The sequence below is a fragment of the Buceros rhinoceros genome, unplaced genomic scaffold, assembly GCF_000710305.1.
Source record: "Buceros rhinoceros silvestris isolate BGI_N320 unplaced genomic scaffold, ASM71030v1 scaffold7821, whole genome shotgun sequence".
Classification (NCBI taxonomy): Eukaryota; Metazoa; Chordata; class Aves; order Bucerotiformes; family Bucerotidae; genus Buceros; species Buceros rhinoceros.
The window spans coordinates 34,771-52,214 of NW_010393612.1; the positions used below are offsets into that span (position 1 = coordinate 34,771).

The 17,444-nt window shown below is 46.1% G+C and overlaps 1 protein-coding gene across 1 annotated transcript; it reads right to left on the reverse strand.

The window, feature by feature from the left end:
• Positions 1 to 4,425: 4,425 nt before the first annotated feature.
• LOC104501150 (protein FAM46C-like) lies at positions 4,426 to 10,502 on the reverse strand. Its single transcript, XM_010144912.1, has 2 exons — positions 10,413 to 10,502; positions 4,426 to 5,693 (listed from the first exon to the last, which is right to left on the reverse strand). The coding sequence occupies exon 2, from the start codon at positions 5,672 to 5,674 to the stop codon at positions 4,499 to 4,501; it is 1,176 nt and encodes a 391-aa protein (XP_010143214.1). The 5' UTR covers positions 5,675 to 5,693; positions 10,413 to 10,502; the 3' UTR covers positions 4,426 to 4,498.
• Between the last annotated feature and the right edge of the window lie 6,942 nt (positions 10,503 to 17,444).

Below are 17,444 nucleotides of genomic sequence, written 5' to 3' on the forward strand. Positions count from 1 at the left end.
GGAATTCTACTGGAATCGTCTACTCTATCTACTCGATAAAGATCCGTTTAGATTTTACAGCAACTTACCATAAGAAAGTGGATTTTTAGGCATATGTGAAGCAAAATCGTTTGTCAAGTTAAGTATTAATTTTATTTACCCAGCACACAGTTGTGTTTTTATTATATAAATATATACCCAGGCACTTAAACCGTGACTATTTGACACGCGCCTGTTTGACAGCCTGTGCAGAGCCGTTCCAATGTTCCAAAGACACTCAAGATGTTCAACCCAGTCACTCCATAACCTGCGGTGTGGGTCCGACGGCAGAGCAGCGCAACATCCCAGCTGGTGATTTATTGCCCTAACGAACCGTAACCCAACCGTTAGCGCTCCAGTTCGCATCGTCGTCCCACCAGACTAATGAAGGTATTACAAGCAAACCATATGTTAAACAAGAGAGTTGTTTTAATGACTGCTCCCCAAATACCCAAAGGCACTAGTCAACACTGTGGACTAATGACTTACAAATCTGAGTGATTAGGACGGATTTTTAGCATTACACTATTTTTTCAACAGCTTCAGATGGCACACGAAGTGAAACCCTTCTCCTTTCCTCTGCGACAGCTTTGTCCCAATTGTTGTAACAGAAAAACGGAGCAAACAAAAACTGAGCTGAAAGAATCGTGCTGAGCTGCCCAAGTCCCCGCCGTCCTTTCTCCAGATATTTCTACAGATCACATCAGACCCACCCCCACGTAACGCCGAAGTTACGTTGCTGTCACTCCTCTAACATCAGTCCCATCACGCAGCTGGGAAATGGCAGTGAGGGGTGGCGGGTCGGACCGGTTACGTCACAGATCTGCAGGCTCGGTGTAACACCACAGACGATGAGACCTCGCGACTCAGGACACTTCCACATTTCTTTTGTCCATGGCAAAAACCTTTGTCATGTGTTGAGTATAAAGCTCACAAAGTACACTTTAAAGGAACTACCATAAAGCATAAGCTTCAATTAGACCTTTTACGGTATCACACAAAGTTCAAATGACGTTCTTTAGGAAAGCACTTGAAACTTTAACACTTAGGTCCGGACAACATTATATTACTTTAAGCTGAAAACCGTAAGAAGTTTTATGTGATGAAAGAAAACCAGCATTACAACCAGGTATTATAATTACCAAACAGATAATTGTCGAACAGATTGAAACAACAAGATATAACTGTGATGTAAACATGAAGCTCGGGAGACCAGGACCGAGAAAACTCTCTCAACTTGTTCTAGATTTATACCTGCCCATAGGGAAACCAGCAACAACAGGTGAAGAGGTGACAGTATTTCATCTCACATGCTGGTGTCAGGGTTTCACAAGCAGCAGTCCCTATATCAATCCCTTTTTAACATTAATTTAATCTATGGAATCAACATCACCTTGGGAAAAACCCTCTCCAGGTCCAACACTGCTGCCAAGTGTCCACACTTGGGAGGAAGTATTTGAATCCATCCGGTTTGGTAACTGTCGGTTTGGTATGTGTTGCTGTGTGAGATTTCACGGATGTAAGAACATATAGAACCATACGCCTCACTCAACCTTCCAAATGGAACTACCTCCAGGTAAGAAACACAAGACCTTTTCCAATAAATTTTAAGGGTTTATCTATACCTGAGACATTTTTGCATATTGGCGTCTTTGTACCTTCACCTGCAGGTACTCATAAATGTCCTTTTTTTCCGGGGTCTCGTGCAAAGCCCATTAGGGTTAGGTGGATTCTTCCCACTAACTCCATGGACTTTGACTGAGTCCTTCCTATATAAACAGAGCCATAACAGAATTAATTACGAATATTTAAATAACCAGTTGCTGTACAAGCAGACGGGCTGGTTCACACAAAGCCAGCGTGAATTCCCCATTCCTGATACTCTTCAAAAGTAGAATGATAGTCCTTTACACGGGGTGATGCACGTTTCTGCTTGTTGGTTAGGAACCAACTGTTTTGAATTCTTTCTCCAGGAAACGGATCGTTGGCTGGACATGACATGTTGAAAATGCTCCTTCTTGGCTGACCTGTTTCCCTGTTCTTGAGAAGATCAACCCATTTCTCCACCCCGCAAGCCAGGAAACCAGGAGCGGAGGAGTAGCGAGTCGATGCGGCTACATGACATGAAGGTCACAGGCCAATGCCTGATGACTCAGATTCTCAAACAAATTTAGGGAGTTTAGGAGTCCGGTTCCTCCTCAAACTCCAGGCAGTTGGATGCCCAACTCCAGTCCCAGCTGTGCCCAGTCCAGCTTGCGGCTCTTCAGCCCTGCAGATCCCACGTGCTGAGCGCTGAAGCACAAGCGGTGGCAGGGCCATAACCTATGTAAGGCTCTTACAGAATTTCACAGTGCTATTTCACTTGGCAAACACCAAACTACATGTAAAGGTTTCTTCTGCAATCTAAACAGCTCCATTAAAAATGAATAAAAATTCACCACGCTTTGCTTCTGATAGGGGGAATCCCCTCCAAGTTCTTCCACACAAATATCATCTTACCTTGCCTGATAACACAGCAACGAGAATTCGCCATTTCATTAAATAGACTTTAGCCAATGGGAAGGGACCAGTGGAAGCGAAATAAAGTGCGTTTTCAGGCACAGAATTGGACATGGAAAATCAGCAAAAAAATAACAGTGCTATATTCATGAAAGACATCACAAAACCAATCAGCTTCCAAGGAGATGAGTAGACCCTTCACATGTTGCAGAAACATTGGTTTTTGCACTATATTTTACAGAAAAGAGTTGACGTTAGGGATGGTGGCCAGCAAAGTTTAAACAGCTCTTTGTTCTACTGTACAGGCATATAGTGGGGACAGGGAAAGCTACATTGCACTGGCAACAGGACTTCACGGACCTTCGAAATTTCAGCAACGTCTGATTTAAAATAGTGGTTGTGTCACATATTTCTGTGCAAAATAAACCAAGCTCTCTTTCCCAAGTAGAAGAAGTTCCGAAGACCTGATGCCTGTTGTAAATCAAAAGCAGCCAATGGTTTCATCACGAGGAGGATGAGGACACCCATGAGGCACCAGCACTGGGTTCGCAGTTTGATGTAGTGACATGGTCAGCAGCACATGTAAGAACTCCATCGTTTGGACGTGCAGCTGGCTGCTCCGATTCTGCAGCCGCACCCATCCTAACTGTCCTTCTTATCCTGTTCCTTCTTGTTCCGTACCCACACCTGAAGCGGTGAGAACACCTTCGCTCCCTCCATCCCAGACCTGCTCGTACCGAAGCCGACGGCACACGCTGCTCTAACATCGGCACTACGAACACCTCGGTGGAGCGCCTGTGCGTCCCTGCCCCTGACTCAGGGGCTCTCCAGCATGATTGCCAACAGCTTCCACAGAGCAACTGGCACAGCGAGGCACTTATGTGACATGTTTAGAGCTTATCTTTGGTAAACACACACACACATACACACACAAAAACTTGTAACTGACGTTTTACTTCCTGATCGTAAGAGAACTCTTCATTTGCTACTGCTGTATGTGCGTGGGGACTGACACGTATACAGACACTGCTACCAGAAAATCCTTTTTCAAATGCTGCTGCCCAGGATTTGTTTTAATTCACCTAAAAATGATGCAGTCCTGGGCTTTGGGGTTTTTTTCCTGACTCCATTTATTAGACAGTAAAGCATCTCTGATCGATAACAAATTAGCACTAGACACCAAGCCCTACGTGCTCACTTCTACCTTCTTGCGCATTCTATTGCAGGTTCAGTCAGATTTGTTGTATCTCTTACAACTTCCATTATCTGGGAGGCAGACCCTGGGGTCCGACACTGCACCACTTAGCAGCCAAATCCCTCCCTGGGATCAGTGGAAATTTTGGATACACAAACCTGCTGAGTCTGCTCTCGGTCGGGATGTTTCCTGCTAACTGTTACCACACAGTGCTCTGGCGAGGCAAGGGACCTCACCGCTCCGCTTGGACCTCAGCAGGGCAGAGCCTGCAAAGCAGAGCTCAAGAGACAGCCCATCAAAGCCCTTTTTCAAGAGGTGCTGCAAACCTGCGTGGCAGGGTATGCGTGAAGGATGATCTGCTCTGCTGCACCCAGAGCACTGTCACCTCTGAAATCTCTACTGACAGGTATTTTATTGGCTTCATTTTTCAGTGACGCTATTTGAATTTAATTTTTTCTTATGAATGTTTCAGAACCCAGAACTTAGTGCATTTTATTTTACAAAACTAGAATAATTTCTCTCTTTCTCTTTTCATTGAAAAAAAAAAAAACGTATAGCCCAAACACACGTTGGGGAATAAATACTTGATGAACAGCAGCCGTTTCACTTCGTTTACCATCTGCTTAACGGTGATTTAGACACTGATCAACCAAATCACTTTGGCACTTTGCACAAAGAGATGTCCTTCAAATAAAAGTGATGATAAAACTTGCTTTAATGAGGCCTTTATTACGGAGAGAACTGGGAAGAGAGAGGAGTGTGAGTGCGGAGGATGTTATGGTGTTCCTAAACCATGCCGCTTTGCATGTGTATGTGGAACGGGTACGGCTGGTAGATGACAGGTGCTTGTCCGTGAGCAATGTAGTAATTGCTGAAGTTTCTGTCACTGATATATGGAGCAGGCTGATAATAGCATGTCACATTGGCCGCATTTGGGATGATATTTTGTTCTCCAAGCACTTTTAAAGCCAGAATTGTGATCATATTCAGAGTTTGTCTTCGTTCATGCCCCATGAGACAGACTGTGCTCTCGTTTACAACTCTGCGCAGAGTCATCAAATAGTCATACTTGCTTTTCTCTTCCCCGATGAAGTGGTTGCGCAGATATGACTCGATTTTCCTTTGCTGCTCAGCAACATCTGGAAAATCAATGAAGAACCTGGAGCACATGTAACGTTCCAGAGATTTAATTTCAGCCTCGTCTGCTGGCTTGAAGTCACGAACCAGGAGATTGCTGTACTTCAGGAGGCCGCCTCCTCTGATCTCCTCCGGGTTCCTTGTGGAAATCAGTTTGTATTTTAAGTGGTCCATCGCTTCGTTGAAGTCTCCATACATACTCTCGGCGATGACAGTGGGGTGCGAGTCTTCTGCCAGCTTGCAGTCCGTCGCTCTGTAAACGCTAAGGATGGAGTCCAGGATGATCTGGAAGGAGTCCACGCTAAACTCAAACTGCCGTCGCAGCGAGTTGACAAACTTTAATTCTACGTTCTTGCCGCTGTTGTTTGACAGTGAGATGAGACTCCAGCGATCGTGGCCGGTAGAGACTTTGACCATCTTCTGCACATAGGCATCTTTCATGGTCTGAGCAGTGATTTTTTCCTTATTAACACATTTTGGCAAGAAGTCCAGTAGGCAATTAAGAACTGCTTCCTTAACAATCTGGAACTCGAGCTCACTTGGAAGTTCCACCCCAAAAATGATGTCTAGGTCCTTGTAACTGGTTCCGTTCTGCTTCACCAGGATGTGGCTGGCTGTCGAACCGTTCAGGCGGATATCTCTAACGCCAATTTGCTTTGCAATGAGCTGTTCCTTCACCACGTGGATGATATCCTTCGGCTTCACGTCCAGGGTCGGAAAATTTCCTCTCCCGTGAATAGGTATGACCTCAGCTAAAACTTGATCCAGGATTTTAATCTGATCCCAGGTGAGGCTACTGAATCTGTGGTCCAAGTCCTCAGTCATTGTGCTGTCGGTTGGCTAACTGGGGAGAAACAGAAATGAAGAGACAAATGTTAGAACCCGCTCAAACATGAGCACTCCTGGCATTTCAGTTGGTTACAGCAAACACGTATCTTCCTCCCTTCCGCGGCGCAGTGACAAAGGGGTACACGTGACAGAGAGACAATCCCAGTTAACGGTCTGAGTCAACCACTGCGCTTCTCACAGGCTTTTAATTGAATGTTAATGTACTGGGGTTTAATCCTGCTGAGAAACTATTGTGCTGTTGTATAATCCATGACTCAAAGTAAAGGCAGTAAACCATACAGACTCCGCTTAAAACTGCTCAAAGGTTGATATAATGAAATACTTGATGGCTATAATGAAACTCCAAATAAATTTCACTGGGAAGAGCTAAAATGAGCAAATTTGTTCTTTCTGTCCCACCTAGAAATCTCCCTCTGGCTTCAGAGAATTGCATGCTTAAAACTCCCGACAGACCAGGAGGGTTTTGAAAAAGCCGGAGGGTTGCCTCACGCGCAGTGTTTCTCCAGCCACACGCCTCGGATGTGCTGTAGTCCCTACGGATCACCTATACACACCCTTCCATACCACTTCTGGTGCTTTAAAAGCTGGATATCCAAATTGCTGTTTCCACGATGTTTCTGAGTCAAAAATCTTTTCCTCCTAAGCCATTAACCACGTTCTTACATTAAGGTACCAATGCTGCGAGCTACGGTGTACAACGCCGATAAGAAACCTCCTTCCAGTCTGCAGCAAGACAGCCTGTAAAGAAGCACCTATAGAATCCATGGGATAAAGCTCAGGCTCTGGAATTCCTCAGTTTAAAATTATATCTTGTCTTCATGTTGCCATAGTTAGCAACCACACAGACCTTAGCATGGATGATTTCTTTACATTTTACAGTGAGGGGAAAAAAAGGTGCAAACCCCTCAATATTTGGTTTAAAATGTTTCTAACTGATCATATGCAGATTTCACCTTCATGAATTTTTTGTAAAGGCAATGCGAATGCTTTGGTTTTTTAATTTTATTCGAGTGTACTGTGAACATAATTAAACACAGTCATATGCTTGTCAGCAGATGTGAGAGCAAATATAAGCGCATTTAAGGAACTACGAAAAGGAAAAGCATTGTCTGGCATCAGGTGTTAAAGGTATAACGAAGGATGTAAATCTTCACCTCACTGCCTCCTGACATAGCATCAGCGTAACAGCATGTTCAGAGGGCGAACCCCTTCCAGAACCCACTGGAAGATCACTGCACTCCTTCATCCTGCACACAAACCGGATGGGAACTATTCCAAGACCCTGAACTTCATCACCTGTTTTCCACAGAAAAACTATGAAATCCCTGTTTCTCAGAAGGGGCCACTGCCCGGACCGAGCCATGGCTCCCAGCTGGGCTGAGGTGAAGCTGCAGTTTGGAGGAGCTGAGGAAGAGCTACTGGAGTTGGGAAACTTGGGTGGTGTTCAGGCGGCACCCGAAATGGCTCCGTGAGTCACCAGCCGTGGGAAAGGAGTGACTTTTGGGTATCTGCCAGCACTGCAAACACGATATTGGAACATCAGGAAACACTTCTGCAGCCAGACTGGTACGACATACCTTCTCAGCTAAAGCTGAAGAACGGAAATCGAGTAAAATCACCCTGAGTAATAACAGCACCAAAACGCCTGCCCCGTTTCTTAATCAGTGGTGACTCCGTAGGTATGATGGCATATATTCTCCTTCCCTCACTTTCAGATTCCACATTCAGGAGTATTTTAGTAATTTGAAGTGACCTGTGAACTGGCAAATGGCTTGGGAACGTTACGGAGCTGCTTCTCATGTACTTCCTCTGTAGTCTCAAGACTAGTTAATCAAGAGCGTATGGAATTCCCAGCCCCTTTCTGGCCTCATTATGATGAATGGAACTTTTTGCTGCTCTGTTTTGTCATCTGTGTTACTGCTAGGTCAGAGTATGGTAGACCAGCTCTAACGATCTACCAGCAAACTCCCAATTGTTGGATAAGCAGGAGGTTTTGTGATTTTGTGATTTGTGATTTTGTGATTTGTCTGATATTGCAGAACTTTGAGAGAGTTTTTCAAGGTTAATGCTGTGACATAAAAGAAAGGGTTTAGAGAAGGGAACGTTGAGATTCAATGCCCTTGTTTAGCAGAGGAACCCTCTTCAAACACCTTTTGAAAGTCAGAACATGGGAGTATCCCTAAATAAGCTCAGAAATCCTTCCTTTATTGCTGCATGTTCTGAGTTATTTTGGGGTCTATTGCAATATGCTAAGATTTAAAAATGACAGGAAAAGGTAATGTCAGTAAATATCTCTTTTGTGGTGAAGAGTCGTACCTCAAAATGTCATTTCTCTAAAGTGATTCCTGGAGTGACACTTTATGAGTTCAGAGCCTCGACATTAAAGTCTGAGAAATGTCTTACGATAAATTCTAAGAATTCTGTGCTGAAATAATGCCTTCAGCTTTGACAAGAAAGGAAAATGTCCTTGGAAAAAACAGGAACTAAGTTGTCAAGAACATAATTAATTTTCAGATAGACCTAAATGAAATTCTTATTCTGCTACTGCTTCTACTTGTTATTATTTACTAATTTGCTTCCAGTGTGCAACCCAGTACATAACCCTGCACTTTTCTGGAAGGACCTTCTCTTGTTCTTTTCTTAACCTTGTCTGGCAACAACAATTTCCAGGCAATTTTATAGTCATTAGGAACCTTATTTCTTGAAGCAGTGGCAAATTTATTTACCGAGGTGCTCAGGCTAACGTCAGGAGTTATCATTAATGCAAGTAAGCCTCAGCTACAACAAATCAGTACTGAGGCTCTAATTAGTCAAAGCATCGTGTAGAACAGGAGAGATCGAGGGATGGAGGGAAGGCGACTCACTACACGTGACCACAGCAGCCAGACAACGCCGAACACAAGCCTTGTCCTTGAGTAGTCGCCTTCCACTGATGAACTGGTTGCAATGTGGGAAAACGTTTAGTTCCTGAGGGTGGAATCGTGCAACACACTTTTCCTAATTTTCATTATTTACTTTCATAGTGAAATTAGAGGCTCTCATTTTCTTCAGCAGGGTTTGGACCTCACAGCTATGAGCTTGGTTTTACAATGATGCTAAAAGGTCTGGTTAACGTTCTCTTAGCACTCTGCCCTACACCAGCTTCCTCAAAAAAATACTCTGTAATATTGCTTTGGCATATTTTCAAAGGGTTTGCAATGTGCTGGCGTTCTTGAGCACAACACATCTGAAGCTGCTTTTGTGTCGCTGTCTTCACTCCATTCTCTTCCCTTTGCTTTTATCTGCTCCCCTATTTGTCTGTTTTACAACGATACCGAATGCTTTTACACTCCAACTGTCTTTGCACTTGAAATGGGTTGCGAAGGGACCCCTTAGAGATCAGGTCGAATGTCTTCTCAACTGCTGTGGTAGCCTTGCTGTTGGGGGTCATCCTCGAGATGCTCGAAGTACCTCCTGCAGTTCTCCCCCAAGCGCTCGCTCTGGAGCGGGGTGGCTGCACACACGCTGTACGCATCGCTAACAATTTCTGTGCTATCTTGCCTAAGCTTTATCGAAACTCAAAGATACATTTCTCCATTAAGCTGGATGTTTTAAAGTGTTTTGCATGTTCACTGACTTAAAGACTGCAGCTGGCACTGGTTCTGAAGGCAAGAACAGCACGTGTGGAAGGAGTCCAGCCATCATTTAAATGTGCAAGACAAGCAGGAGCAGTAAAGCATCTGGGGTATCCTAAACGGGGACATATTTAAACAGGCTTGTTTTTCATGCGCTTTCCCTTCCATTAATGTTAATGTGTGCAGTGAAGATACTGTTTATCCTGTTAGCATGAGGTAACGCATGAGCTGCCATCAGTTTTCAGTACAGTTGCCATCTCGTTGCCCTGAAATAACAAATAACATCTTGGGGCCATATGCTCTTCTCCTCTGAGATAAGGTTGCGTGGTGTGCAAAACGCACAGAAAGCCACAGAATATCCCCCCCAAGTAAGCAGAAAAGGAGAGACTTTATCAACAAAACTATGTCCTACCTTTTCTCCAACCCAACCCCAGGAACAAGGAGAACAAACAGTCACGTACTGGCCCGCACTGGACCTTCTCTCAAATGAAAACCACTTGCAGACCCAACCCAAGGGCAGCTGTACTCTCCTACAGCACAAAGCTGGGAAAAGGAACCATGTAGCCTACAGCTCTCCTGGAATGTTATGGGATATTAGCTCAATGAACCGGGAGTTCTCAGGAGCGATGAAATAACCAAGGAGTTTAATTTAGGCAACCACTACAAATACACACTCCATGTTATGTCATCCTGGAGACGTGGGGTTTTTTGAACGTTGAGTTTTTCCATCATGACTCACGGTATACACCCGCTTAGCTGCTGTGGGTCCCCTCGCAGGGCAACATTTTCAAGGCCAGCTATATTAGACCTCAGTATCAGTTCCCATGACACACAAGGTATCTTCTTACACCGCCTCCAGGTTCAAGCAAACCAGAGAAATAGCATGGTACAGAGCACAGTCAGTCTTCTCATGTGCTCTAAAACACTTTAATAACTTAAAAAAAAATAACTGTGATACGTACTCTATGGTCTGCTTGGGGCTGTGGTCATCACTGAGAAGTGACTGCCTTAGGTACAGGTTATTTGCCCTACTAAATACATGCTGTGGGCTAACTCCTGAGTAACATCTCCAGAGAGAAGGCGAAACCCCGCAGACTTACCACGGCAGGGCGACTGGCAGGCATGTACTTCAGCGGGGTTAATAGGATGACTCACTGGATCCTTTGGTAAAAATATGAATTGTCATCTTGTCACTGACAAACCCACGAACCTCCCAGGGAAAGCTGCAGGAAAAGAAACAACCAACAAACAATAACATTCATTCCGAGATAAATGTTAACTACCAGTCACCTGCTGTACATCATAAATCATGCATTACACCTCAGCAGTCCCGCAGGCCTAACGAGAGCCGTCCAAGGCAAAACTTACACAGAAAAAGCAGTGGAAAGGCATAGAAGTGCTTATAAAGACTCGGGGTTTCAGGTCACGCTTAATTCTCTGCAAGGACACTAACAAACTTGCTATTTTCTCTATGGGATTTTGAATAAGATTTAATATTATTAACAGATGGGTGAATTAGTGGGATTAGCGGAATTGTACAAAAAACCCCATAGCTCATCACAATCTCAGAAGGATTTGGTATTATGAATAGCGTGGTGGGTTCCTATTCTGTCTGGAAGCGCGTGCAGATGACAGGAAAGTCTCCCTTCCCGGCAGATGAGCCTGGTGCTGGGGTGGCCTGTTGCCTGCGGGGCAGGGGCTCCAGCTGGGTCTGTCGACAGCTGGACACCACTGTGAAGACACTGGTTTCTATCTGTTTCCCATCTCCAAGCCGTGCTGACAGCTGGGTGGGCTTTTCTCGGCTCTCCTTCAAAGACCTCTGTTCCATCACCCCGCCTCTCCAAGTTCACAACACCTACATAAGGTGTTCTACTCTCCCGAGCGGGGCTCTGTCCGCTGTAGGATTTGATATACACGTGAGTTTATTCCTTGTCGATGAGTTGCCTTCTACAAGCTCAACTTTGATGCTGAATGTATACAGGCTTCTATGTAAGGACACTTGACTGGAGTGTAAACCCATGGGTAATCTGCGGGGAAAGCTGAAACGACAGCCCAAGGAGGCAGGGACTGTTATATTCATTTTATTAAGAATATTATGGACTTTTCCTCCATGCTCTAGCAGTCAGATTTTTATCACTGAATAAGTCATTTTACTGCTGCCAGAAGCCCAGTACTTGCTTTCCTCGCTCTGTGGGGACCTGTCTGCTCTGCCAGGGCCTGTCTGCAGCTTTCATTTGCTTTCCAGCTCCTGACTGGCTGCTAATGAATGCATGTTCCCTGACTTCCTCCCCAGAGCCGTGCCACAATGGGTCACTTTGCAGCTGGGAATAAAGGGTTAAGTCTGGCAAGGGCTGAGCTTTGGTTAACCTGAAAGTGAGAAGCCAGGTATGTCCTCAACGACAAGGAACAGTGGTTCTGGACTGCTTAGATAAAAGAGTCTCAGCATCTGGAGTCTGGCCTCCTGGAGGGAAAGTCAGACAAATGTATGATCAGTTTCTTAAAAAACCCATCGTTTAGTCTTTTTAGCGCTGAACTGTTGTTTTTTCTTTCTGAGCGAGGGTGGCAGGTTTAATGGCTATATGATATCCATCAACGGACACAGCATCCTGATAGAACAGATTAAGACTAGAGCAGAACTAACAGCTTTCCCTGGCGAAGTTACGGGCAAGGAGAGAGAGAACGTTCTCTTTTTTTGTAGAAGAACAGCCATTATTGTATAAAATGTTCACAGAAGCAGCAGCTGGACTGACAGAGTGCTCTGGCTGTTGGGACATGATTCTCAACGGCTGCCTCATACCGATTCCTGCCTGGCAGGAAAAAGTGCGTCCTTTCACTGCCCTGTTCTTGGCGTTTCCAGGATTCTTCTAACCGAAGTGAAAACAAAAATAAAAATGTCTGTGTCAACAGTTACCTTGTGTCTCCAAGACAGTATTTTCCCATTTCTGAATTCAAAATGTGAGTTGTGGTGATATGACCAATGAACTCATTTCAAAGTCTTTAACCTCTGCGCATAAGGAGCAGAAGACTGGAAGGAGAACCAGAAGGGTCTAGGAGCTAACGCATGGCTCTGCACCCCGAGTTCCCCTCTGGCACGCTGTGCCACAAACACTGCTCGAGAGCACGTCCCCAGGTGGTCACTGCTTTTGGGTGTCCCCACCCCCAGGTCCCACCATGAGGCATATTGATCCTCAAATCTATCAGGTGCCCACATCTCCCCTGGGCTTCAGGGGGCGTGGAGGAGGCTCAGACACCTCATCAGCTGCCACAGGGCATTTCAAGGTCATTCCCCCAAGTCAGCCAGCACGAGAGCCAAGGACCCTCTCCCCTCTGCAGAGATGTCTGCCTCTCCCTTTCTGCCTTCCAGCTTCCAGGACCAGCGGGTGATTGCTCTGCCTGGCTCCTCAGACTAACACCAAAAGCTATTTACTCATTCGAGATACCAGTGACTCAACCCGAAGCTCACTTATCAAAAACTCTCATTATTATGACTAAACTGCAGCAAAAGCAGGGAAGGTAAAGAATGAAACAATCCTCCTTTTCCATCTATTAACCATCTTCGTAATTATCTCTCCTCTTCAGATGCCAGAGGAAGAGGGATGAGCCATGCAGCGTGCCACTGCAGCCCTAACTCGGGGCTGTTTTTAAGGACAGAGGATGTTACAAAGTCAAGGCTTTCCTCAGGAACTCTTCAGAGACTTCTTACCCTCACCTACACCAAGGAAGACCCAGTGAGTTACAAAAGTGGTAGAATGTCCCCAAGAAGCCACCTTATGGGACGGTCTTGGTCACGGGAGCATTAGAGGATCCCACCAGGTTTGCAGCTGTGTCTCTTCCGAGAGGGCTCCAGCCCGACACATGCAGTAAATTGATTGCATTTCTTTTTTTACTGATCACACTAAAAAATGCTGGAAGCTGCTGTTGGTTCAGCCAGTCCCTGCAATGCTTCTTTTTTCCTCCCGAATCAGTAGTGAGCCACTGAAGTATCAAGGGTGGCTTTTGCTAGTACCTACAGTAGTACCATGGATTTGGCACGTTTTCCTTCGGAAAGCTGAAGACAAATGTGCTCCTGTTCCACAAAGCCCTCTGAGCATCACTCCTGCTCTGCTCTGCACAGTTTAGAGAAGTATTTGCTATCAGCAATTATCCTGTCACACCCCAGAGGCAGTTTCATTTCACGGCAGAAGACACGGAGCCCGGGTGCAGGCTCCGGGTTGATTTGTTAAGCAGTGTAGGATCCCTCTGAATAAAGGCTCCCAAGGCTGCTACAGCAAGCGGTGGGTTCCAATTGAGTTGGAAGAAGCTTCTGTATCCTGGACCAGGCTTGGCCGGTACCCTCCAGAGCACTGTGTCTCCCCAAACTGAGAAGACAGGAAGCTGGGGTCCTCTTCAAAGATTACTGATTCCTGGACTAGGGAGTGGTGTGGGTTGCCAGCAGCTGGAGAGGAGCCAGCAGTGTGCCCAGGTGACCAAGAAAGCCAACAGCATCCTGGCTGTAATGAGCCATAACATGGCCAGCAGGAGCAGGGCAGGGATCATCCCCCTGTACTTGGCACTGGGCAGGCCACACCTCAGATACTGGACCCCTCACGTCCAGAAGGACATTGAGGGGCTGGAGAAGGGCAACAGAGCTGGAGCAGGGTCTGGAGCACAATGCGCTGAGGAGTGGCTGAGGGACCTCAGGGTTCAGCCTGGAGCAAAGGAGGCTCCTGGGAGAACTCATTACTCTCTACAGCTCCCTGACAGGAGGTTGGAACAAGGTGGGGGTTGGTGTCTTCATCCAAGGAACAAGTCACAGGATGAGAGGAACCAGCCTCAAGTTGTCCCAGGGGAGGTTGAGGTTGTCCCTGAGGAGCCATTTCTGTCCCGTTGGGGTTGTCCTGGCGTGTCCCAGGCTGCCCAGGGCAGTGGTGGAGTCCCCATCCCTGGAGGGGTTTCCCAGCCATGTGGAGGTGCTGCTGAGGGACAGGGGTCAGAGGGGACCTGGTGGTGCTGAGGGAATGGGGGGACCCAATGAGCTTAAAGATCTTTTCCAATCCAAACAATTCCGTGATCCTGCAATTCCACCATTTGCTTACATCACTGTTTGTGTTTATCATGTTACCAAACAACTCATATTTTTATGAATTAATTTCCATACTTCTATTAGAAAGTTATTCCCTGACTACACAATACAGCAGTGGGATTTCTTTTCAATGCTATTTTCCCAATTTTGAGAGTTACATTGTAAAAGCGGAGAAAAATACGTGAATTATTTATTAACTTCAAAGTACTTGCTGTACAAAAGTTTATTCTTAACTCTGCATCAGTAAGAGCTCGGATTTCCCTAGGAAATAGCTTTTTGATATTGGAACAGTTTTCTGGAGTTCTGTGATAAAGAACTGCATAACTCCACTCAAACTGCATCAGGGAACAGAAAAGAAGGATGGCTGCAGCACCAGGACCAGGCTCCTGCTCCTCTTTGGCAGCAAAGGCAGAGCGACTTTATGACTAAAATGCAGAGAGAAGATAAAGCAACCATAGAAACAGGCGAAGGTCCTGCAGCGAAGCCATGGGTATTTGTGACTTCCATCACTATCACTAATGCATAATGAACACACCAATTTTTGAGAAAGACGGAGTCAAGCTTTCTATTGCCACACAAGAAAAAAAAACATTCAATGTGGCAGTGGATGTCAAGACAGGACCTGCTGGATAAGCAAAGATCCAGCAGAAAGGGCAATGGAGAAGAAAATCAGCTGATGTTGACACAAACTGACATCTGCTGGACCAGTCTGTGGTGGTTTATGGAGGAAAACCATTCTTTTGTTGATAAGCACTGAAAGAAACAGGTTTTAGGGCCACAAAAATATCTTGGCTAGGAAAAAAACCCAAATGTGGGTTTATCTGTGAGCAATCCTGCGACACGGAGAAGCCATGTTCAAGATTATGCTCAGATTTTCCAGCTATTTTGTTGCTCCTCCTTGTACCACACTCTAATTCTGCGTGGCAGTAGAGAACAGATTCATTGGCGATCCCCTGTGGTATCTGAGATTCTGCACTGCCACTTTGAATAACTATTTTTGCATGAAGATCATGGCATAAATTCAGTTCTCACAGCAGAAATTGTGCTGGTGTAAACGAGAGTAGAACTGGCCCGGTACATGCATGGCTGGGCATCTGACTTCAGAGAGATGAACTCTGAGCTCTGTGTGTTGACCATCCTTCACCCATGTTATCTATAGTTTGATGGTGGGACTTGACTTGGAGTTTGCCTATAAACCTGGTAACCGTTCGTTGAGCTTCATCCATCAAGACCAGCGGCAGTTAAACACAGACATGTAAGACATATGTAAGTCTTAAATCTGTAAGACAAATTCTATCCCCATATGCAGATGACTATCAAACTACTAGGAACTCAACGACACTGTCCATAATGTCAGGGTGAACCACCAAGAGCCGCCCACCATGAATGAAAGAGGCAAAGCAAAGCACAAGCTACTGACATTTTTGTGCTTTGCTATGGCCAAGCACTGACAGCACGACCCAAACCCTGCCTGCCTGACACCCAGAGACCCAGAGCGACAGTGGAGAATGGAGTCTGATCGTCAGAGCCCTGACCTAGGAAAGCCATGAAACCAGTCTGGACTGGGAGCCTTTTGAGAGCATGGGTAGACTTTCATTCCTCCAAGCAGTGTTAATGAATGAATGGATTTCCACTGCCAGCCTAAATGCTGCTTAAATTACTCTCCAAAATAACTCAGTGTGATTTCAGCTTGGTCCACTTATGTCTCCCTGATTTATCATGGATTCATAAATTATCGGGCTCTACCACATCAGCAGTTACTTCTGAACTTGAGCAGGAGCTGTTCAGATGCTCTCCAGGGCAGCAATTTAAGTTCAGGCCTTTGCTCACCAGGGTCGACGTTAGACGTCTCTCTGGCAGCCGAATCATTACAGAGCACACAGTCCTTACTACGGCGCTGTACGTCTGATGGTGCCTAATGAGGCAAGAAAGCTGCGTGTGCTGCGAAGTGATGCCTCTAATGCACAGCTGAGCAGGGACGGAGCGTGAGCACCGCTCCACGAGGTCAAAGGTCTGCAGCAACTGCAAATTAAAGGAATTATTACTGTTCTCTGTAAGCTGTTGGAATGCAAGAGGGCTAAAATGCAAAGGAGGGAAAGGTACCACCCGGACTCTGCCATTCTCCCTCCATGCATTGAGCAAACCCTTATTCCTCCTTACTCCTGGCTGCTGCAGTCACAGCAGAAAGGATGATGAAAGGAGAAGGGCATCGGTTTTACGTTTCTGAGTGGGACATACGCAAGTCACATTGGACTCTAAGGAGAACACAAGGGCACGAAGCGTGGGAGAGTCCCTGCTCTCGACTCACTCTCATTCCTTGGCCTTTAGCAGTGATGCTCCTCATTATTCGTGCCTACCTCACTGCTTTTTATGGGAGCTGTGAACAAACTGTTAACTGTTAAGGCAGCACGCGGAAGACAACGTGTACGCCTGTGTAGTCAGCCGTGCTCTTCTTGATGGAATAATAAATATGGGTAAAGATTCACAGTGGCTTAACAGCTGTATCAAAGAGATATGCTTGTGGACGGAAGAGAGATTTCCCGGCTGGGAACACACAGAATACTGGTCCTGAGCTGCTGGAAACCAGCCTGGCTTTGCATGGGCGTACTTATTTGAAGGGCACTTCCAAAGAGTTGAGGGCAGAGAGTCCCAGCTCTCGGTCTGACTGTCCCCTGCCGGCTCTGCCCTCCCGAGCACCGAGAAAAGGCCTCCCAAACCAGGGCTACTTTATGTCACCGAGGCGAGGTGACAGAGCTTCCAGCACCCCGCCGGACAGCGCTTGGGAACACCACCCTTTGCTAGTTCTAAGCTTAATTCGGCGAGGCAGGTCTGGCCCAAATTCAGGAAGTTTTTAGGATTCCTGCAAACGAACGCCCGTAGTACGACCGCGATGGTGTGCAAGGAGAACCTCCTCCCGTCCGCCCATCCGTCCGTCCTCCCCCCTCTCCCCCGGCGCCGCCCGTTTCCCAAACCGCTCGTTTTACGAGTTGAACAAGTTGTGAATGGAAAACGCCTTCCCAAGACCGACCCCGAGGCGGTGCTCCCAGGTCCGGCAAAGTTTTCTTAACTG

Excerpts from the sequence above, each read along its gene's own strand:
- LOC104501150 (XM_010144912.1), bottom strand. The coding sequence starts at position 5,674 with ATGACTGAGGACTTGGACCACAGATTCAGTAGCCTCACCTGGGATCAG.